Below are 23,878 nucleotides of genomic sequence, written 5' to 3'. Positions count from 1 at the left end.
ATAAAAATTCCAATGGCATTTTTCATAGAAATAGAACAATCCTATTTGCAGGATTTGTATGGAACCATAAAAGACCCTAAACAGCTAAAATAATTCTGAGAAAGAAGAACAAAGCTGAAGGCATCACACTTGCTGATTTCAAACTATATTACAAAGCTAAATTAACCAGAACAGTATGGTACTGGCACAAAAACTGACACACAGATGAACAGAGTACTACTTAGGAGGAGGAAATTCCATCACTGAGACAACACAGATGCATCCCGAGGGCATTACACTATATGAAATAAGTCAGGAAGACAAATATCACATGATCTCACTTACATGTGGAATCGATCCAAAAAAAAAAAAAAGACCAAAATAAAAACAACACAAAAACTATAGACATAGAGAATAGACTGGTGGTTGTCAGAAGTGTAGGATGGGGAAGGATGAGATGGTGAAGTTGGGCAAAAGGTGCAAACTCCTAATTATAAAATAAATAATTCCTGTGGATGTGATGTAGTATGGTGACTATAGTTAATGATATTGTATTGCATATTTGAATATTGCAAACAGTGGATCTTAAATATTCTCATCACAAGGAAAAAAATCTGTAACTATGTGTGGTGTAACTACAGATGATAAATAGACTTATTGTGATTATTTTAATACTGTACACATAAATCATTATGGTGTACATCTAAAACTAATATAATGTTATATGTCAACTATATCTCAATAAAAAAGTACTGGTATGTAAAATTTAGAAATTAGAAATATATAAATGTATACTATAATTCTAATCCAATGCCACATGCTATTCTTCATCTTCCCTCATTCTATAGTTCTCTTCTTTCTTAAAAGAGCATCTACTGTTTCCAATAGCATCAGTGGCATAATTACTCATTTGTTCAAATACACAAGACACATGATATAGTTCCTCCCAGTTCTATTGATTCCCAGCCAACTTTTTTTGGTAAGCCTTTCCATACACAGATGGAATTTAAAATAATTGCACCAAAAAAAAAAAAAAAAGAAAGAAAGAAATCCTTATGTCCATCACCTAGAATCTAAAATTAGAACTTTGCTTTCTCATGTCTCCATTCAAAATATTCTCTTCTTTTACCCACTCATCATTGTTTATCTGGTTTCTTGAAAGAGTGGCAGAGAGTTCACTCAGTCGTGTCCAACTCTTTGCAACCCCATGAACCACAGCACGCCAGGCCTCCCTGTCCATCACCAACTCCCAGAGTCCACCCAAACCCATGTCCATTGAGTCGGTGATGCCATCCAACCATCTCATCCTCTGTCGTCCCCTTCTCCTCCTGCCCTCAATCTTTCCCAGCATCAGGGTCTTTTCTAATGTGTCAGCTCTTCGCATCAGGTGGCCAAAGTATTGGAGTTTCAGCTTCAACATCAGTCCTTCCAATGTGAACACCCAGGACTGATCTCCTTTAGGATGGACTGGTTGGATCTCCTTTCACTCCAAGGGACTCTCAAGAGTCTTCTCCAACACCACAGTTCAAAAACATCAATTCTTCGGTGCTCAGCTTTCTTTATAGTCCAACTCTCACATCCATACATGACCACTGGAAAAACCATAGCCTTGACTAGACGGACCTTTGTTGGCAAAGTAATGTCTCTGCTTTTGAATATACTGTCTAGGTTGGTCATAACTTTCCTTCCAAGGAGTAAGCGTCTTTTAATTTCATGGCTGCAATCACCATCTGCAGTGATTTTGGAGCCCAGAAAAATAAAGTCAGCCACTGCTTCCACTGTTTCACCATCTGTATGCCATGAAGTGGTGGGACCGGATGCCATGATCAGTATTTTATCAGTATGATAAAAGACAAAGGCTGGAGAAGTATTCCAAGTTAAACGAGAAGAGACATGGCAAGTAAATGCTATGCACAATCATATACCAGAGCCTGAATCACAACAGAAAACGACTGTTATAAAGGACGTAATTGACACAATTAGTAAAATTTGATTATGAAATATATATTAGATGAAAGTATTGTAGTGATGTTAAGATTCTGAAGAAAATTTCCTGGTTCATAGGAACTATACATTCTGAAATATTTCTGAGTCATTGGTTAAAATGTAACTTTTTATCAAAAAACTGAGAAAAAACATGTCTGTGTGTATATAAGAGGGAAAGACAGGAGGCAGGGAGAGAGGTAGAGAAAGAAATGTGTCAGAAATCACCATCTGATGAACATGGGTGAACCATATTAGTGCTTTTGTAAAATCTTGCAATCTTCTTTAGGTTATCATCTACCATGCATAAGATAAATAATAAATATACGTTGTGCCTTGGGAAATATTAAACAATTTTTATAATAATCTACTTTGGTAGCAAAAACTTAATGTTTAATAAGAATAAATTTCTTGAAACTAGAAATAAAACTATCATATGACCCAGCAATTCCATATACCCTCAGAACATCGTAATTCAAAAACATACATGTACCCCAACATTCACAGAAGCAATATTTGCAATAGTTAGGACATGGGAGGAGCCTACATGTCCAGTGACAGGTGAATGGATAAAGAAGCTGTGGTACATATATACAATGGAATATGACTCAGCCATAAAAAGAACAAAATTGGTCAATAATGGTGATGTGGATGAAGCCAGAATCTGTCATACAGAGTAAAGTCAGAAAAATAAGATCTCCAGGAGATCTTCCTGACCCAGGGATTGAACCCGGGTCTCCTGCTCTGTAGGCAGACACTTTACCAGACGTCTGAGCCACCAGGGAAGTCGCAGTGAGTGAGACCCAAGTTCAATCCCTAGGTTGGGAGGATCTGCTGGAGAAGGAAATGGCAACCCACTCCACTATTCTTGCCTGGGAAATTCCATGGACAGAGGGGCCAGGCGAGCTATAGTCCATGAGGTTGCAAAGAGTCAGACATGACCTAGCAATGAAGCAACAACATGCCACCTGCTAGCTGTGTAACACTACAGAAATTATTTAATCTCTTTGAGGCTTAGCTTCTTCAATAACTGTATATGATCTTTCACAAGGTAGTTGAGCAGATTAAAAGAGATAATATATGTAAAGTGCTTAGTACAGTGATTTATATAAAGTGGGCACTTGGTAAGGCTTAACTTTCTCAAAACAGCCAATGATTATAGCCTAGCTTAATACTTACTGCATACCAGAAAAATTCCGAATAAATCAGGGAATTAGATGTGAAAATTGAAATTCAACAATTACTAGAAGAAAACAAGGCTGAATTTCTTACTGTGTTTAAAACCTGGATGTGGGAAAGCTTTTCTAATAATGATCCCAAACAAGAAGCACAATACAAACAAAAACAAAACAAAAATTTGACTACATGAAAATATGGACCTTTGTATGAATCAAGTTGGGCTTCCCTGGTATCTTGGCTGGTAAAGAATCCGCCTCCAGTGCAGGAGACCTGGGTTTGATCCCTGGGTTGCGAAGATCCCCTGGAGGAGGGCATGGCAACCGATTCTAGTATTCTTGCCTGGAGAATTCCACGTACAGAAGAGCCTGGTGGGCTACAGTCCATGGGGTTGCAGAGTCAGACACAACTGAGAGACTGAGCACAGCCCATAATAAAAGTCATCTTCATATGCAAAGTCCAGAGTCAAACTATAGAATCCATAAAAACACTATTAGGACTTTTAAATATCATATTCTATCGCATATATATGGAATCTAGAAAAATGGTACTGAAGAATTTATTTACAGGGCAGCAATGGAGAAACAGACATAGAGAATAGACTTATGGGCATGGGGAGAGGGGAGGAGAGGGTGAGATATATGGAAAGAGTAACATGGAAACTTATATTATCATATGTAAAATAGATAGCCAATGGGAATTTGCTCTATGGGTCAGGGTACTCAAACAGGCTCTGTATCAACTTAGAGGGGTGGGATGGGGAGGGAGATGGGAGGGAGTTTCAAAAGGGAAGGGATGTATGTATACCTATGACTGATTCATGCTGAGGTTTGACAGAAAACAACAAAATTCTGTAAAGCAACTATCCTTCAATTAAAAAATAAATACATTTTTAAAAATGTGCAATGATATGAATAGGCATCTCACAAAAAAATACACAGGCATATCTTGAAGATATTGCTAGTTCAGTTCAAACCATTGTAATAAAGATAATATTGTAATTAAAAAATAAAGACTATTAGGACTGTTTACTGAGTTCAGTGAGACTTGCACCATTTAAGATCAATATACAAAAATCAAGTGTATTTCTAAATACAAGCAATAAACATACATATATGGATTTTAAAATTCCATTTACAATAAAACTGAAAGAATAAAAATGCTTAGGGATATGTTTAACAAAAGAAAAACAAAACTTACATATTGAAAACCATTGTTAAAAGAAATTTTAAAAGAACTGAATAATTAGAAAAACATCCTGTGTTCATGGATCAGAATCTTAATATTGTTAAGATATAACCCTCCCCCAGTTAATCTATACATTTTTTTTTTTGGTCAAAATTCCAGCTGTCTTTTTTGCAGAAGTCAACAAGGTAATCTTAAAATTCATATGGAAAAAGCAAGAAACTGAGAATTAGCCAAACAGCTGGAAGAAGCCAAAATAGCCAAACTTAGAGGCATCGTATTTCAGTGTTCAACACAGTATGCTACTGGGATAACAACAGACATAAAGTCAACAGGGACAAAAGGAGAAATATTTGCAATTTACAAATGGCAAATCTCCTTAATATATAAGGAACACTTAAAAATAAGGGGGGAAAAAAAGACTAACAATCTGATAGAAAAATGGGGCCAAAGTATGGACACTTAACAGAAAAAGAAAATTAAATGGTATGTATACACGTGAAAAGATGCTCAACAATTTCACTTATGATGAAAATAGAAATTAAAACTCCCTGGTGAGATTCACACTTTTCAAACTGATAAAAATTTACATGTTTGACAATATAATCAGGGCTGTGGGAAAACGGGAACTCTCTGACATTTCTGAAAGGACTGCAAAAGGAATAACCGTAACAGAAGGATAATTTAGCAATGTTTATAAAATTATATATTTACTTACTATTTTACTAAGTAACTATACTTCTACAAATTTACCCTCACAACCATATCAAGCAACGTATGGCCAAGGTTATGGATAAAGCATTATGTATGGTACAAAGCTTAGAAACAACTGAAATGCTCTTTCCCAAAGGAGGCTCGTTGGATAAACCATGATATATCTATACATTTAAATACTACAAAATTAAGAAAGACAATATGGATGTATACAAAATGTTCACAGAAGCATTAATCATGATAGGCAAAAGTGGAGATAACCCAAACATCTATCAATGATGAAAGGATAAATAAAATGTGGTATATGGTATATCTACAACTGAGTATTATCTGGCAAAATATAAAAAAGGGGAATGAAAAAGGCAAAAAAAAAAAGAAAAAAGGAATGATATATGGTATGGCATATGTAAACGTTGGAAATGATGTGGTAAGTGAAACTGTCCCAAAGGAACACACGTAGCATGACTTCATATATGAAATGTCCAGAACAGGCAAATCTATAGGGACAAAAAAATCTATGCTAAAGCCTTTCACTGTGTGGATCACAACAAATTGTGGCATATTCTTAATGAGATGGGAAAACCAGACCACATTACGTGTCTCCTGAGAAACCTGTATGCAGGACAAGAAACAACAGTTAGAGCTGGACATGGAACAACAGACTGGTTCAAAACTGGGAAAGGAGCACATCAAGGTTGTCTATTGTCACACTGCTTATTTAACTTATACGCAGAGTACATCATGCAAAATGCCGGGCTGGATGAATCACAAGCTGGAATCAAGATTTCCGGGAGAAATATCAATATTCTCAGATATGCAGATGATACCACTGTAATTATAGAAAGTGAAAAGGAACTAAAGAGCTTCTCAATGAAGGTAAAAGAGGAGAGTGAAAAGCTAGCTTAACACTCAGTCTTCAAAAAACTAAGATCATGGCATCTGGTCCTATCACTTCATGGCAAATAGAAGGGGAAAACTGGAAACTATGTCAGATTTCATTTTTTGGACTCCAAAATCAATGTGGATTGTGACTGTAGCCATGAAATTAAAAGACACTTGCTCCTTGGAAGAATAGCTATGACAAATATCAAAAAACCAGAGACATCACTTTACCAACAAAGGTGTGTATAGTCAAAGCTATGGTTTTTCCAGTATCATGTATGGATGTGAGAACTGGACCATAAAGAAAGCTGAGTGCCAGAGAACTGATGCTTTTCAACTGTGGTATTGGAGAAGACTCTTGAGAGTCCTGTGGGCTACAAGGAAATCAAACCAGTCAGTCCTAAAGGAAATCAGTCAGTCCTGAATAGTCCTTGGAAGGACTGATGCTGAAGCTGAAGCTCCAATACTCTGGCCACCTTATGCGAAGAACTGACTTACTGAACAAGACCCTGATCCTGGCAAAGACAGAGGGCAAGAGGTGAAGGGGGTGACAGAGGATAAGATGGTTGGATGGCATCACTATCTCAATGGACATGAGTTTGAGTAAACTCAGGGAGATAGTGAAGGTCAGAAAAGCCTGGCGTGCTGAAGCTGATGGGGCTGCAAAGAGTAGGACATGACTTAGTGACTGAACAACAACAACAGGGACACGAAGAATAGTTGTTGCCTAAACCTGGGAAGAATGAGGAAATTAGGGGTTAATCAACAAGGAACGTGTGGTTTCTTTCTGGGATAACAAAATTGTCCTGAAACTGACTGTGGTGATGGATGTACAACTCTGTGGATATACTAAAAGTTAGCGAACAGATGCTGTAAATGGGTGAACTGTATGGTTAATGAAATATATCTCAAAAAATGCTTAGCCTTTCCTTGAACTCAGAGACTTGAAGAAGCAGACTCTGTCTCTTTATTAGCAGCTTAAAATAAGCAAACCACCACTGAATTCCACGAGTCCAATAAAATAAGACAGAGCCTGGATAAAAATCTCAAGTCTCAGATGAGATCAAAGATTTGGTTGCTATCTTGATTCCCTTTGTGAGACAGAGCAGAAATGTCTAGACTGCTGAAATTCCAGGGAATCTGTGAGATAATAAATGGGTAATGTTCTGAGCTGCTAAGATTGTAGCAATTTGTTACACGGTAATAAAAAATTAATACATGTATATGTGTACATAATATATATTTATTTATTTCATGGTTCTGAATAAGCCTAAAAGCACTGCTGCACCTCAGTAACAATGACAACCTAGCAGCAAACAGCATGCCAAGCACCCAGATTTTGATTTCTAAATAATAATTCTCATTAAAAGAAACCAGAACTTCTTGAGTCAAATAATTGATGCAGAATCTGAGGCAAAGAAAGTACAAGGTAAATCTGAAAAACAGCAGCAAAGAAGTAAAAAACAAATACCAAAACAAACAAAAGGACCTGAGTGAATGGTACCTTTCTGTCACAGAAAGCAGGGAAATGCTCAAAGATGAATGAGGTTACGTTTAAAAGAAACAAGATCCAGCCAAAGTGTCTCCTGTGAAAAAATATGGGAAATCTGAGCATTTCTCCACAAAATGATGGCAATGGATTATGACAGTAATACATTAAAATTTTTATGAATCCATATGATATTCAAAAGAGAAGAAAAACAGAGAGAGTGCAAGGGGAGGAAAAGTCAAAGCTCACGTTCAGAGAAAAGTATCAGCTAGTAAGTGTTGAAGAAATGACAAGAGTTAGAAAATTACCAGTTAGCAACTAAAAATGAAATCACCCCTTTAGGCAATGATCATAATGGATGCTAAAATATATTAAAAAAAAAAAAAAAAAAAGACTGCTAGAGAATAAGCCACAGCCTTAAATATCACCCATGGTTTACTTACTAATTTACAATAATAAAAACGTGTCTTTATGTTGGAGAGATCTGGTGGATACCACCTTAACCAAATGATCCAATATGGCAATATTAAGAATGTCACATATGTAATATTCACACCAAGCTTTAACTTAAATCTAATTATGAAGAAATAATTTAAAAATTGTGGAATGTAGCACATTCTATAAAATAAGTTTAAGTTCCTCAAAAAGCATCAACTACATAAAAAACAAAAGATGGGGAACATTCTAGAGTAAAATAATAGACATAGCAATCTCATGTAATAAATGTTAACTGTTTGGATTCTTGATTCAAATAAAACAAAATAAACTGAAATAAAAGACTTTTAGGACAACTGGGAAAATATAAATATGGTTTGTATATTAATATTATTGATATACTGCTTATTTTCTAAGATATGATAACGGTATTGTGATCAGTTAGGAAAGTATACTACTTGAAGGGGATAATTGCTAAAATGCAGAGGGTTGAATGTCTGCAACTTGCTTTCAAAATTTTCAAGGGACAAAATTTTTTCCCCCTGCAAAAATGTGTATGTGTGTATAGAGAGACATAAAGCAAATGTGGCAAAATGTTGATAAATTTGGGTAGGGTATACAGGTCTGGCTGCATGTCTGACAGAGCAGGAGGCCAAGCAGCTGAGGAACCAGATGTCAGACAAACTGCAGACAGTGATCCTGGACATCACCAAGACAGAGAGCGTTGCTACAGCCACCAAATCAGGGGCGGTGGAGAGACGAGCTACCCCACGTCCAAGGTCAGGGGTGGCGGCTGACAGGAGCTACTCCACGTCCAAGGTCAGGGGCGGCGGCTGAGAGGAGCAACCCCATGTCTGAGGAGCGGCGGCTGAGCGGACACAGGATGGCCGAGAGGAGCTACTCCACGTTCAAGGTCAGGAGGGGCAACCTCGTCCAAGGTAAGGAGCAGTGGCTGCGCTATGCTTTGCTTTGCTGGAGCAGCCGTGAAGAGATACCCCACGTCCAAGGTGAGAGAAACCCAAGTAAGATGGTAGGTGTTGCGAGAGGGCATCAGAGGGCAGACACACTAAACCATAATCACAGAAAACTAACCAATCTGATCAAACAGACCACAGCCTTGTCTAAGTCAATGAAACTAAGCCATGACGTGTGGGGCCACCCAAGACGGACGGGTCATGGTAGAGAGGTCTAACAGAATGTGGTCCGCTGGAGAAGGGAATGGCAAACTACTTCAGTATTCTTGCCTTGAGAATTCCATGAACAGTATGAAAAGGCAAAATGATAGGATACTGAAAGAAGAAATTGCCAGGTCAGTATGTGCCCAATATGCCACTGGAGATCAGTGGAGAAATAACTCCAGAAAGAATGAAGGGATGGAGCCAAAGCAAAAACAATACCCAGTTGTGGATGTGACTGGTGATAGAAGCAAGGTCTGATGCTGTAAGGAGCAATATTGCATAGGAACCTGGAATGTTAGGGCCATGAATCAGGCAAATTGGAAGTGGTCAAACAGTAGATGGCAAGAGTGAACATCGACATTCTAGGAATCAGCGAACTAAAACGGACTGGAATGGGTAAATTTAACTCAGATGACCATTATATCTACTACTGCGGGAGGAATCCCTTAGAAGAAATAAGAGTAGCCATCATGGTCAACAAAAGGGTCCGAAATGCAGTACTTGGATACTTGGATGCAATCTCAAAAACGACAGAATGATCTTTGTTCGTTTCCAAGGCAAACCATTCAATATCACAGTAATCCAAGCCTATGCCCCAACCAGTAATGCTGAAGAAGCTGAAGTTGAACGGTTCTATGAAGACCTACAAGACCTTTTAGAACTAACACCCAAAAAAGATGCCCTTTTCATTACAGGGGACTGGAATGCACAAGTAGGAAGCCAAGAAACACCTGGAGTAACAAGAAAATTTGGCCTTGGAGCACGGAATGAAGCAGGGAAAAGGCTAATAGAGTTTTGCCAAGAGAACGCACTGGTCATAGCAACACCCTCTTCCAACAACACAAGAGAAGACTCAACACATGGGCATCACCAGATGGTCAACACCGAAATCAGACTGATTCTATTCTTTGCAGCCAAAGATGGAGAAGCTCTATACAGTCAGCAAAAACAAGACCAGGAGCTGACTGTGGCTCAGATCATGAACTCCTTATTGCCAAATTCAGACTTAAATTGAAGAAAGTAGGGAAAACCACTAGACCATTCAGGTATGACCTAAATCAAATCCCTTATGATTATACAGTAAAAGTGAGAAACAGATTTAAGGGATTAGATCTGATAGGGTGCCTGATGAACTATGGACGGAGGTTCGTGATATTGTACAGGAGACAGGGATCAAGACCATCCCCATGGAAAAGAAATGCAAAAAAGCAAAATGGCTGTATGAGGAGGCCTTATGAATGGCTGTGAAAAGAAGAGAAGTGAAAAGTAAAGGAGAAAAGGAAAGATATAAACATCTGAATGCAGAGTTCCAAAGAATAGCAAGGAGAGATAAGAAAGCCTTCCTCAGCAATCAATGCAAAGAAAGAGAGGAAAACAACAGAATGGGAAACACTAGAGATCTCTTCAAGAAACTTAGCGATACCAAGGGAACATTTCATTCAAAGATGAGCACAATAAAGGACAGAAATGGTATGGACCTAACAGAAGCAGAAGATATTAAGAAAAGGTGGCAAGAATACACAGAAGAACTGCACAAAAAAATCTTCACAACCCAGATAATCATGATGGTGTGATCACTCACCTAGAGCCAGACATTCTGGAATGTGAAGTTAAATGGGCCTTAGAAAGCATCACTACGAACAAAGCTAGTGGAGGTGATGGAATTCCAGCTGAGCTATTTCAAATCCTGAAAGATGATGCTGTGAAAGTGATGTACTCAATATGCCAGCAAATGTGGAAACTCAGCTGTGGCCACAGGACTGGAAAAGGTCATTTTTCATTCCAATCCCAAAGAAAGGCAATGCCAAAGAATGCTCAAACTACCACACAACTGTACTCATCTCACATGCTAGTAAAGTAATTCAAACTCAAAATCCTCCAAGCCAGGTTTCAGCATGAACCGTGAACTTCCAGATGTTCAGGCTGGTTTTAGAAAAGGCAGAGGAACCAGAGACCAAATTGCCAACATCCGCTGCATCATTGAAAAAGCCAGAGAGTTCCAGAAAAACATCTATTTCTGCTTTGACTATGCCAAAGCCTTTGACTGTGTGGATCACAATAAACTGTGGAAAATTCTTCAAGAGATGGGAATACCAGACCACCTGACCTGCCTCTTAAGAAATCTATATGCAGATCAGGAATTAACAGTTAGAACTGGACATGGAAAAACAGACTAGTTCCAAATAGGAAAAGGAGTACGTCAAGGCTGTATATTGTCACCCTGCTTATTTAACTTCTATGCAGAGTACATCATGAGAAACGCTGGGCTGGAAGAAGCACAAGCTGGAATCAAGATTGCCGGGAGAAATATCAGTAACCTCAGATATGCAGATGACACCACCCTTATGGCAGAAAGTGAAGAATTAAAAAGCCTCTTGATGAAAGTGAAAGTGGAGAGTGAAAAAGTTGGCTTAAAGCTCAACATTCAGAAAACAAAGATCATGGCATCTGGTCCCATCACTTCATGGGAAATAAATGGATGGGGAACAGTAGAAACAGCGTCAGACTTTATTTTTGGGTGCTCCAAAATCACTGCAGATGGTGATTGCAGCCATGAAATTAAAAGATGCTTATTCCTTGCAAGGAAAGTTATGACCAACCTAGATAGCATATTGAACAGCAGAGACATTACTTTGCCAACAAAGGTCCGTCTAGTCAAGGCTATGGTTTTTCCAGTGGTCATGTATGGATGTGAGAGTTGGACCATAAAGAAAGCTGAGCGCCGAAGAACTGATGCTTTTGAACTGTGGTGTTGGAGAAGACTCTTGAGAGTCCCTTGGACTGCAAGGGGATCCAACCAGTCCATCCTAAAGGAGATCAGCCCTGGGTGTTCCTTGGAAGGACTGATGTTGAAGCTGAAACTCCAATACTTTGGTCACCTCATGCGAAGAGTTGACTCACTGGAAAAGACCCTGATGCTGGAAGGGACTGGGGGCAGGACGAGAAGGGGACAACAGAGGATGGGATGGCTGGATGGCATCACCGACTCAATGGACATGAGTTTGAGTAGATTCCGGGAGTTGGTGATGGACAGGGAGGCCTGGCGTGCTTCGATTCATGGGTTGCAAAGAGTGGGACTGAGGGAGGGACTGAACTGAACTGATACAGGTGTTAATTTTGCCAGAGATTTGAGTATTTTCAAAACAAACAAAAACCATTGTTGGGGGTAAAAAAAAACCCCAACAGATTAACTTGGGAAGATAGTATCACTGCATGCAAGATTTACTTATCTAGGTCTTAAGGGAGGTAAATTAGGTAATTTCTAAGACATGCTCAGGTTGGAAAATACTAATATTGTGTTTTTACAGAGAAAAAAATAACTACTTGTGTATTAAAAAGTATTACTTCACTTTCCAAATTTCTAGTTTACAATACTATCATTGCTATAGCAATGATGATGTAATTTGTAATTTCTACACTTTAAGACATGTTAATTTCCAATTTTCATCAGAAAATTATGTTTTCTTATCTCTCCCATGAATTCTGATGGCATTTAGAGCTTGAAACACACATTTCCTAAGGGAAGGCTATATAATTTTCCAGTCTAAAGAACAGATTGGAGGAATATCTCAGAAGTTGAGGTAATGGATTTCTTGCCAAGTTTTCCTGGTAAAATATATATAACGTAAAATTTCCCATTATAACAAATCTTAACTGTGTATCTCAAGGTATTAAGTACATTCACAGTTATACTTTATACAACCATCACTGCTATCTATCTAGAGAACACTCCATCTGTGCGACTGAATCTATGTACCCACTGAACAGTAACTGCCACCAGCTCCTGGTAACCAGCATTCTCCATTCTGTTTCCATGCATTTGACTACTCTAGGTACCTATCATATGTGGAATGACAGGTACCTAGAGTAGTCAACTGTGACTGGCTCTTCACCTGCAATAAGACTTTAAAAATTCATCCATATTGTAGGAGGTGTCAAAATTCCTTCTTTTTTTAAGGCTACATAATATTCCATTGTATGAATGGGATAAATTTTTTGAAGTATCTTAAATCTTATTTTTTATTAGAGTACAGTAAATCATGTTATCAAAAGTCCATCAGGAATATATTATCACTAGAGGGAGCTAGAACAACAGCTGCTGCCTATTCAAAGCCAGATACAAACATATTTGTACACAACCAGGTGGCTCAAGCGGTAAAGAATCCATCTGCCAATGCAAGATATACAGGATTGCAAGGTCGATCCCTGGGGTGGGACGAACCCCTAGAGCAGGAAATGGCAACCCACTCCAGTATTCTTGCCTAGGAAATTCCATGGACAGAGGAGCCTGATGGCTTCAGTTCATGGGACTGCAAAGAGTTGGGACACGACTGAGCACGTAAACACACGCAACCTTCTATAAAAAACAGAACAGAATGTAAATGTGGTTATGGACTCCTTTCCAATGCTTCTCCATGTCTAAGTGGCAGACTGAACTTTCATAAATCATGATAATTCCTGAGACCAAACAGTGATCTGATATGTTTTACCCTACATTAGGAGCTAAATCACATGTGGAGAGTTATCAGCTCTGTTAATGCAATCTTTATTTATTATTAGTATTATTATCATAAATTGACTTTTGGGGGACTTCCCTGGTGGTACAGTGGTTAAGAAACTGCCTGCCAATGCAGGAGACATGAATTCAATCCCTGCTCTGGAAAGATCCCATATCCCAGGGAGCAACGCAGCCTGTACGCCACAACCACTGTGTGCTCTAGACTGTACTGGTGCACAGCTACTGTGTGCACCACAACAGCCTGTGTGTGCAGAGCCATGCTCTGCAGCAAAGCCTGAGGCCTGCAACAAAGAGCAGCCCGACTAGAGTAAGCCTGCAGTTAGACAAAGTCCACACGCAGCAACGAAGACCCAGTGCAGCCAAAGGAAAAAAAAAAGACTCTGAGGACTTCCCTGATGGTACAGTGGTTAAGACTCTGCACTTCCAATGCAGAGGGCATAAGTTCAATCCCTGGTGGGGGAACTAAGATTCCACATGCCGTGGTGCAAAAAAAAAAAAAAAAAGATTTTTTTCTAGGACAAAAGAGGCTAGAGGCTCTTCTTGTAGTTTAATCATGATGGGTGACTACAGAGAAACAGAGTATAGAAAATAGGATTTAAAAGATAAATGCATAAAAAATAATTATAAATGTGTTTTAGGGCACAAAATGAATAAAGATATAATCTGTAATGTCAATAATAAAAATGAGGCATAGAGCTTTATAGGAATAGTATTTTTGCATGTGACTGAAGTTAAGTTGGTATCAATCCAAATTACAGGTTTATATCTTTAGGAAGTTATATGTAATCTCCATGGTAACCAAAGACAAAATAGCAATAAGTGAAGTGCTTGTCGCTCAGTCGTGTACGACTCTTTGAGGCCTCATGGACTCACCAGGTTCCTCTGTCTATGGAATTCTCCAGGCAAGAATACTGGTGTAGGTTGCCATTCCCTTCTCCAGGAGGTCTTCTCAACCCAGGGACTGAACCTGGGTCACTTGCATTGTAGGCAGATTTTTTACCATCTGAGCCACCAGGGAAGCCCAAAACAGCTATAGAATATACATAAAACAGATTGAGAAGGGAATCAAACAGGTAACTAAAAGATCAGCTAAGTACAAAAGAAGGCAGTAATGGAGGAAATGAGGAACAAAAAGCTGTAAGACATATGGAAAACAAAATGACAAGCATAAATCTTTCCTTATTAGTAACTACTTTAAATGTAAATAGATGAGACTTTCCAATCAAAGGTACAGAGGAAAAAAATGAATAGAAAGCATGATCCAACTACATACATGCTATATATAAGAGATTCACTTTAGATCCAAAGATAGGAACAAAAAATAGAGACTTTAAGTAAAAAAAGTTACAAAGGACAATGAAGAACATTAAATATTGACAAGAGAGCCCATTCACCATGAAGTTATAACAATTATATATTAAAAAAACCCACCAAACATCAGAGGATCCAAAATATATGATGGAAACATGGACAGAATTTGAGAGAAATGGACACTTGTACAATAACAGTTGGCAAATTTCAACTTACCAATTTCAATAAATGTTAGAACAACCACATATAAGACCAATAAATATTAGAACAACATTATAAACCAACAGGATCTAACGGAAACAGAAACAACATTTCACCCAACAACACAAGATTATATAGTTTTCTCAAGTGCACACTGAAGATTCTTCAGAAAGATCATGTTAGGCTACAAATGAAGTCAATAAATCAGAAATTATTAAACCATACAGAATATCTTTCCTGATCACAAAGGAATGAAACTAGATATGAAATAAAACTGAAAAATTCACTTATATGAGAAACTAAATGACATACTTGTAAGCAACTGGATCAAATAAAAAATCAAAAGGGAAATTGGAAAATACTTTGAAATGAATGGAAACAAAAATAGGACAAAACAAAACTTATGTGGTACAATAAAAGCAGTGCTAAGAGGAAAATTTATATGCGAAAACAAATTAACAGAGTAGAAAGATTGCAAATCAGTAAATTAACTGTATGATGAACACTCAGTGGTGCAATGTAGCCACTGTGGGAAAGTTTGGTGGTTTTTTAAAAAGGTAAATATAAAATCACCGTATGATCTAGCAATTTTACCCCTAAGTTTATGCATGAAGGACTGAAAACAGGAACCTGAACAGATAAATGTATGCCAATGTTCACTGTAGCATTGTTCATGATAGCCAAAAGAGAGAAATAACCCAAGTGCTCATCAACAGATAAATAAACAGAATGTGGTATGTATGTACAATGGAGTATTACTCAACCATAAAAAGGAATGACGTTTTGATACATGCTATGACATAAATGAGTTAGAGACATTATCAGCAGCAGCAGCAGAGACATTGTGTTAAATAAAATAATGCAGACCCCAAAGCACAAATATTGTGTATGTTCCCACTAACATGGGGCACCCAGATGAGGCAAATTATACAGACTGAAAGTACATGACACATTATGATGGGCTGAGGAGAATTTTAGGAGTGGAAGTTTTTGCTTAACTATTAAAGAGTTTCTATTTAGGGTAATGAAAAAATTTTGGAAATAGTGGTTATGTTATACAACACTGTGAATTAATGCCACTGAAATATAACCTTAAGAATGGCTAAAATGCCAAATTTTGTAAGTATTTCAGAATTAAAAAAATTAATAATGTAATATACCAAAAACTCATGACCTGTACCATTGAAATAGGTTACTGTATACGTGAATTACATCTCAATAAAACTGTTTACTTAAAAAAAAAGAGGATAGAAAACATACTCTAGGAGATATGAAACAATTGTTTGGAAGAGTGAGATGCAGAAGAAACAGCTAAGATTTACTCTTGAGTGTCTACTGTCTGCCAGTCATTCTGCATATACCATCACACTTAGGTACTCCACAGAATCTTTCGGACGGAGTGCTTGAACCTGCATCTCCTGTGGCTCCTGCATTGGCAGGCGGATTCTTTACCACTGAGCCATCTGGAAAACCATACTAGTTTCATATTTTAGAAATAAAACAATTCAGTTAGAGATTATGAAAAAGTTCTGCAGGTGGACAGTGGTGATGTTTGTATAACAAGGTAATGTACTTAATGGTAGTGAATGGTGCACTTAAAATGATTAAAATAGTAAATTTTATGACATGTATATTTAACCACAATATAGTTAATTAAAAATTTTAAAACATGAAGCTACTTTTGTTTTAAAAACTTTTACTTGGAACATTTCCTAATTATGATTTTTTTTTTTTTTTTTTTTTTGGATTTGATACCCAAAGCAAAGGCTTCTTCAAAAGCAAAAATAAACTAAAAAGCTTCTGCACAGCACAGGAAACCATAAGCAAGATTAAAAGTCAAACTATTTAAAGGTAGAAAATATTTGCAAATTGTATCTGATAAGGGGTTAATACACAAAATTTAAAAAGGACTCATACAACTCAAGAGCAAAAACAAATAAACAAACAATCTTATTTAAAAATGGGCAGGTGATCTGAATAGACATTTTTTCATCGAAGACATACAGAAGACCAACAGGTACATTAAAGTATTGGCTGGGAAATGCAAATCAAAACAACAATGAACTATCACCTTCAAACTGTGAGGATGATTATTATCAAAAAGACAAGAAATAACAATTGTTGGTGAGGATGTGAAGAAAAGGGAATCCTTGTGTGCTGCTGGTAGGAATGTAAACTGGCCCAGCCACTATGGAAAGCAGTAAGGATGTTCTTCAACAAATTAAGACTACAACTACCAATGACCGAACAATTCTACTTCTGGGTATTAATCCGAAGCAAGCAAAAAAAATTATCTTAAGATCACCATACCTTCATGTTTCCTACAGTGTTATTTACAATAGCGAAGATAAGGAAGCAACCTAAGTGTCTCCTGAGAGATGAATGTGATATAAATATATATTTGCGACCCCATGGACAGTAGCCTTCCAGGTTCCACTGTCCATGGGATTTTCCAGGCAAGAATACTGGAGTGGGTTGGCATTTCCTTCTCCAACATATATAGACACACACAAATAAATAATGGACTATTAATCAGTCTTCAAGGATATTAAACCAGTCAATCCAAAGATAAATCAGTCCTGAATATTCATTGGAAGGACAGTTGCTGAAGCTGAAGATTCAATACTTTGGCTACCTGATGTGAAGAAATGACTAATTAGAAAAGACCCTGATGCTGGGAAAGACTGAAGGCAAGAGGAGAAGGGAACGACAGAGGACAAGAGGTTGGATGGCATCACCAACTTGACGGACATGAGTTTGAGCAAGCTCTGGGAGCTGGTGATAGATGGGGAAGCTTGGTGTGCTATAGTCCATGGGGTTGAAGACACAACAATGGTGACAGATATTTAACTACACTTATGTGATTATTTTGCAGATTCACAAATACCTAATCATGTTGTACAGCTGAAGCCAATATAATTTTGTGGTTCAATTATACCTCAATAAATAAACACCCATTATTTTTGCTTTCTTAGTGATTAAGATAAAATCAGATAAACTGAAATTTTTACCTTGTTTTGTTAAAAATGATCTGTGGGACTCCAGCAAGTCATTTAACCTTTTATTAGCTTCGGTTTTCACATCTGTCAAATGAAGGATTAGGTCTAGCTGAAATGAGGGAAGCTGAGTGTGGATGGGGGCAAGGTATATATGGGAATCTTTGTACTCTCTGCTCTATTTTGCCTAAAACTGCTCTAAAAAAGTTTATTAATTAACAATAGAAATTCAGAACTATTGCTACTCCATGGCTTCCCAGGTGTCTCAGTGGGTATTTGCCTGCCAATGCAGGAGCCACAGGTTTGATCCCTGGGTCGAGAAGATCCCCTGGAGGAGGAAATGGCAACCCACTCCAGTACTGCTGGTTGGAAAATTCCATGGACAGAGGAGCCTGGTGGGCCACAATCCATGAGGTAGCAAAAAAGTCAGACACGACTAAGCATGCAGGCATGCCTTTCTATTGATACTAAATAGGAATGGTGTGAGGTTTGCATTCATCCAGTCTGCACTCCTATTTAAGCTGAATTTAGACCTACAATGTTCCTAAAGAATTTCAGGGGAAAATGAACCATATTCTGGAATTTAATCCAACCGTAACCATGAGATTATCTATAACAAAGAAATTTTACTCCAGTACCCCTTGAACCTCAGTTTCTGAAAAAGCAGCATGATTTACTGGTGAAATAAGAGTGGTGGAACCTCTAGGCATTAAAAACCCCAATAATTATTTTGATGATAAATTTTGTAAACTTAAGTTCTTTAACTTTTCTGTATCAGTTTCTTAAACAGTAGATAGTAACCATCTACTTTACTGTTTCCCACAGATTTAAAATGAAAGCATTCTAAAAATTTAAATAATATATCAAATATAAAATGGTACCATGCTTTCATTTTATTTCCAAAGATATGTATTATTTTGACGAAATGACAGCTAAGTATAAACATTATGTATTATACACATAATATAAATATTATAGTATTAATATATAATAAATACATCTATATTTTACACATATATTAATTCCCCTGCAAACAAGCAATGTTCTGTAAGCCTGAAACTTATAGTTATCCTACTTCCTATAACAGATTTAGTACTCAAAAGAAGCCTATAAATCAAAGAAAGCATATGAAAGTATATGTTTTATTTTTATAAAACACAGAAGTCACAATTTTTGAGTCAGGATAGTCTTAAGATATGAACTATGTAGTTCAATCAGTTCAGTTCAGTCGCTCAGTCATGTCTGACTCTTTGTGACCCCATGAACCACATGTAGTTCAATAGCTTCACTTTATATATTAAGTTTTATTTTTACCATTCCCAGGGAAACTAAGTAGTCTGCCCAAAACAGTGTGACAGTGACTAAACTAAAAGCAGAAACCTCCCCCAACAAAAGAACCAAAAGCTCCCTTTCAAAGTAGTGTTAATATTCAACATTATGCTATTTTACCATAATGTATACTCTAAAGTTCACTCTCCAATTCACCTGAAGTATATCTGGTATCTCATTTTCTTTAAAATCCCTATTAGATAAAACTTAAATTCCAAAAGTAATACAGCATTTTTACAACTACAAGATATACAAAAGACACATAAAAAATAAGACGTGAAAACCCCATACCCCATTCCAAATCCTATAAGCTAGAAGTGAATGGCAGGCACAAAAAGATACAACCTCCTCCTCAAATAAAAATTCCCAGAAGCTGGGAATATGTAGATGTAATTAAGGTTTCTAATCTTTTGACTTTAAGATAGAGAGATTATTCTGGATTATCTGGGTAGGCTCAACTTAATCACAAGGGCCCTTATAAATGTAAGAAGAATATAAATGAGGCAGAGTCAGTGGAAAAAAAAAGAGTGAAAACAGAACCAAGGTTGAAGTGATTCAATGTGAGGATTCAAACTCAATGATCTCAATGTCATTGTTGCTGGTTCTGAAGACAGAAGTGGCCCCAAGCCAAGGAATTCGAGTAGCCTCTTGATTCTGCAAAGGGAAGAGAAAGAATTCTACCCTAGAGAAGCTACAAGGAACACAGTCGTGCTAACACCTTGACTTTAGGTTAGAGAGATTCAATTCAGACTTCGGACCTCAGGGTCTATATAAAATAAATTTGACTTGCTTTAAGCAAAGACATTTTTTGGTGCCTATATACATGCATGTACATAGTCATGTTCATGGTAATAGAGGCTCACTTAATCCAAGGAATACTGGCCATACCATTTTCATCCAGTATATTAGTTAATGACATCATCACACACCCAGGAATACAAAACAAAACATTGGGATCATCACTGACTCTGCTGCTGCTAAGTCGCTTCAGTAGTGTCCAACTCTGTGCGACCCCATAGACGGCAGCCCATCAGGCTACCCCGTGCCTGGGATTCTCCAGGCAGGAACACTGGAGTGGGTTGCCATTTCCTTCTCCAATGCATGAAAGTGAAAAGTGAAAGTGAAGTCGCTCAGTCGTGTCTGACTCTTTGCGACCCTGTGGACTGCAGCCTACCAGGCTCCTCCACCCATGGGATTTTCCAGGCAAGAGTCATAGACTCTAGCCCAGTCCATTACTCCCTACCAACCAATCAGTGTTTAATTCATTTCAATTTTAATGTCAAAAAATTTCAAGAGTCCACCTTTTCCAACATCTAGCCACTGCTATCACATTAGATCTATCCTGGAAAACCAAAGAGTATAACCTGCTTCCTAATAGTCTTCTTACATCCTAATAGTCTTCTTACTTCTAATATTTCCTCATCTAATTCATCTTCCACACTGATAGTGTGGTCTTATCTTGATTCAATTTTAATCGACTCACACTCTCCCCTCTAAAACCTATAATGATTTATACAAAATAGAATAAACTTGGAATTGTCTTGTACCATTCTGTGACCAAAAAAACCAAATTTCTCAAGCATGGAGGACTTTTAGGGCAGCAAAACTATTTTGTGCCACTACAATGGTAGATACCTGTCATTATACATTTACCAAAATCCACAGAATGTACAACACTAAAAGTGAACCCAAATGTCTATTACAAACTTTGAGTGATACTGTGCCAATACAGGTTCATTGACTGTCAAAAAGGTACCACTGTGGTGTAGGATGTCCATTGTGGGGATGCTGTGCATGCATAAGGATAGGGGATATATGCAATATCTCTGTACTTTCCACCAATTCTGTTGTGAACCTAAAACTGTTCTAAATAATTGTTTATTTTTTTCAAAACAAACAACCTACACCCTAACTGTTACCAATAAAAAGCAGCCAGCCCACAAGAATATATTGGCTTTGTAGCTTTTAAAAATGCACACATGTATTATTTGACAAATTTTTTTTAAAAAATCCCCAATAAACCATTTTCTTACTATTTATTTCTATAAGATGAATGAGTTCTAACATAAACGAGGTCCTTTCCAGAGTGAAAGACTTTTGCCTGATTAAAGACATTTTAAAACACTGATGTAGTTGATGATACTGGTCTTTTGAGGCACAGACTGATTTTATTATTAATCTCCCATTTTTCAGAATTTAATCCAGGAAAAGCACATTAGTAAAAAAGTAAGACTTAAATTTTAGCAAAAAATTTCACACATATCTGCTTTTCTATTCAGCAAAAACACTGCTTTAAAATCTAACTGTGTAAGATCTTCCCAAAATATATTTTCATTTTCTTATTTGTAATGACAGAATGCTTATTTGTTTTCTGCACTGTCATCTGAAACAATGACCATTACTTTTCAGCCTTCCCTGTGGTGGAAGTGTGGTTACATGTCTATATTTTGGTCAGTAGCTATGAGGTTTTGAAGTTTCCTTCTTAGATTAGCTGCTGTATAGAATTACCAACAGACTTGGCTGGTCTAAATAACAATGTTATTTCCACTGTTTTGGAGGATGGGAAGTCCAAGATCAGGGTTCAGTTCTAAGTGAGAGCCTTCTCCCTGGCTTGCAGATACTGCTTTCTTGTACTCTCACATGGGAGAGAAAGAAATCATCTCTCTGTCTCTCTTTATAAGGGTGTTAATCTCCTTCAGGAGGGCTCCACCACATGATCTGATTACTTCCCAAAGCCTTCATCTCCACACTAGGGATTAGGGCTTCAATATATGAAATTTGAGGCAGACACATTCAGTTCACAACGCTTTCTTACAAAGAAGGTACATGTTTTTTACTCCTTTTCCTCTTTTATACTTTCTGCAATGAAGACTTTATGATAGTTATCCTAGAACAAAATGTAACCATAGGAACGCAAGCTTCGTGCTGAAATGGAAGAACAGAATAAAAGGAGTCTAGGTCCCTGAAGATACTGTGAAGATAGCATGTTAACTCTGAACTGTGTACTTCACAACTTCTTATAAATTAAAGGAAAATAAATGTTTATCTTTAAAAAGTCTTGATTATTTATGAGGATTTCCTATCACTGGCTGCTGAAAGTAAGCTTAATAAAACATTTTCACAACATAAGCAGCAGAAATGGACTCAAAGAATTTATATGATATCTCGATGACAAATTAATGAAAGGTCATTTCAATGCAAAATAAAGTGCTGCGGTTTACATGTTGATCACTTTAACCACATCAGATGTATCTCTAAAACATAATCGTTCCTCTTTCAATTTCATTCCTTTCTTGACTAAATTCAGACCTCATGACCTTTGACGATTATTGTCAATTTCTGCCATTAGTAAGTAACTCCCTCATTCATTTTTCCACTCTGTAGCCAGAGTTATCATCTTAAAACACAAAGTTGCACTTTCACTTCCTTTTTTAAAAAACAGCATTTTAAATTTCACGTAGCTTAGTAGGATAAGTATCTTGAGTCAGTAAAATCCATGGTTTTGTGGTCTCTATCACACAATGCTTACTTTCCACACCATTACACTTCAGAAAAAGTGAACTTCTGAGTTGTTTTAATATATGAAAAATTTCTGAATCCTAGTACGTGTCTTGGTACATGATATTCTATCTAACTGAAATGCCCTATTCCATCTTGCAGACTACTGTTAAACCTCCAAAACCAAACTCTGCTATACTCCTGTGAACCACTTCTTACTCAATGATATAGTTAGTTGATAGCTCTTTGGGTTTTTAAAAATTCTCAATCAGAGGACTTATTTAAGCTGTACTTTCCCAAGGGAATATGAAATTCTTAAAAGTAAGGAGTACTTTACTCCTCTGGCAAATAGTTTGGAACACAGAAAGCATTTAACAAGTGAGGAATCAAATGAGCAATGAGTGTAGAAAATCATCAAGATTATTTTTAGATACATGCACAGTGCTCCCTTTCTTATTTTCAATTAACAAAAAAGGCACTATTAGAATCCAAACTATAGAAATATAATCTAGAAAGGCAGAGAGAGGATAAAAGATCAGGGAAAATAATTAGCCCCCCAAAACATATCATGAGTACAGTGAACACTGAGGTACTTGTGATGAGATTTGTATTTGTGTATATTACATTTGTATTGGGGTTTTTTCCCTTGATATTCAAAGTAGTATTTAAAACATGGAAGAATAACAGGTCTTCAAAGGATGTCAGCTGACAGGTACCACTACTTACTCTGTAGTTTTGTAAACATCAGAATACAGCCCTGCTTTCTGATACTTCTTCTTTGGGGGACGTGGGGCCTTCTTTTCTCTTGGGATGAGAGAAAGCACAGGCTGCAAGGTACTTTCAGGTTCGGGAGGTTTGGCTGGGGTTTCAGGAGGACTGGGAATCTCAACTGCTGCTTCAGTAAAGCTAGAAAGAGAAGTTTAAAGATAATTTCATGGTGAATTTTTTTTTTCCTACGAATGATTATCTATTTAAAAAAACATCACAGCAATTAAAAAAAAAG

General features: G+C 37.2%; 1 protein-coding gene across 10 annotated transcripts in view; it reads right to left on the bottom strand.

The window, feature by feature from the left end:
- Nucleotides 1-23,878, bottom strand: part of ASH1L (ASH1 like histone lysine methyltransferase) — a 206,186-nt gene that overhangs the window by 74,346 nt on the left and 107,962 nt on the right. For 9 of the 10 annotated variants that reach the window (XM_044944263.2, XM_025289369.3, XM_025289367.3 and 6 more), the window contains one exon: nt 23,602-23,781. The exons of the other annotated variant lie outside the window; for it this stretch is intronic. In XM_044944263.2, coding sequence (XP_044800198.2) covers nt 23,602-23,781 — 180 coding nt within the window. The remainder of the gene's footprint in view (nt 1-23,601; nt 23,782-23,878) is intronic. 10 annotated transcript variants of the gene reach the window in all.

The sequence above is a fragment of the Bubalus bubalis genome, chromosome 6 (assembly GCF_019923935.1).
Source record: "Bubalus bubalis isolate 160015118507 breed Murrah chromosome 6, NDDB_SH_1, whole genome shotgun sequence".
Taxonomy (NCBI): domain Eukaryota; kingdom Metazoa; phylum Chordata; class Mammalia; order Artiodactyla; family Bovidae; genus Bubalus; species Bubalus bubalis.
Note: the sequence above shows the minus strand (reverse complement) of the source record. Positions and strands in the feature narration are given on the sequence as shown.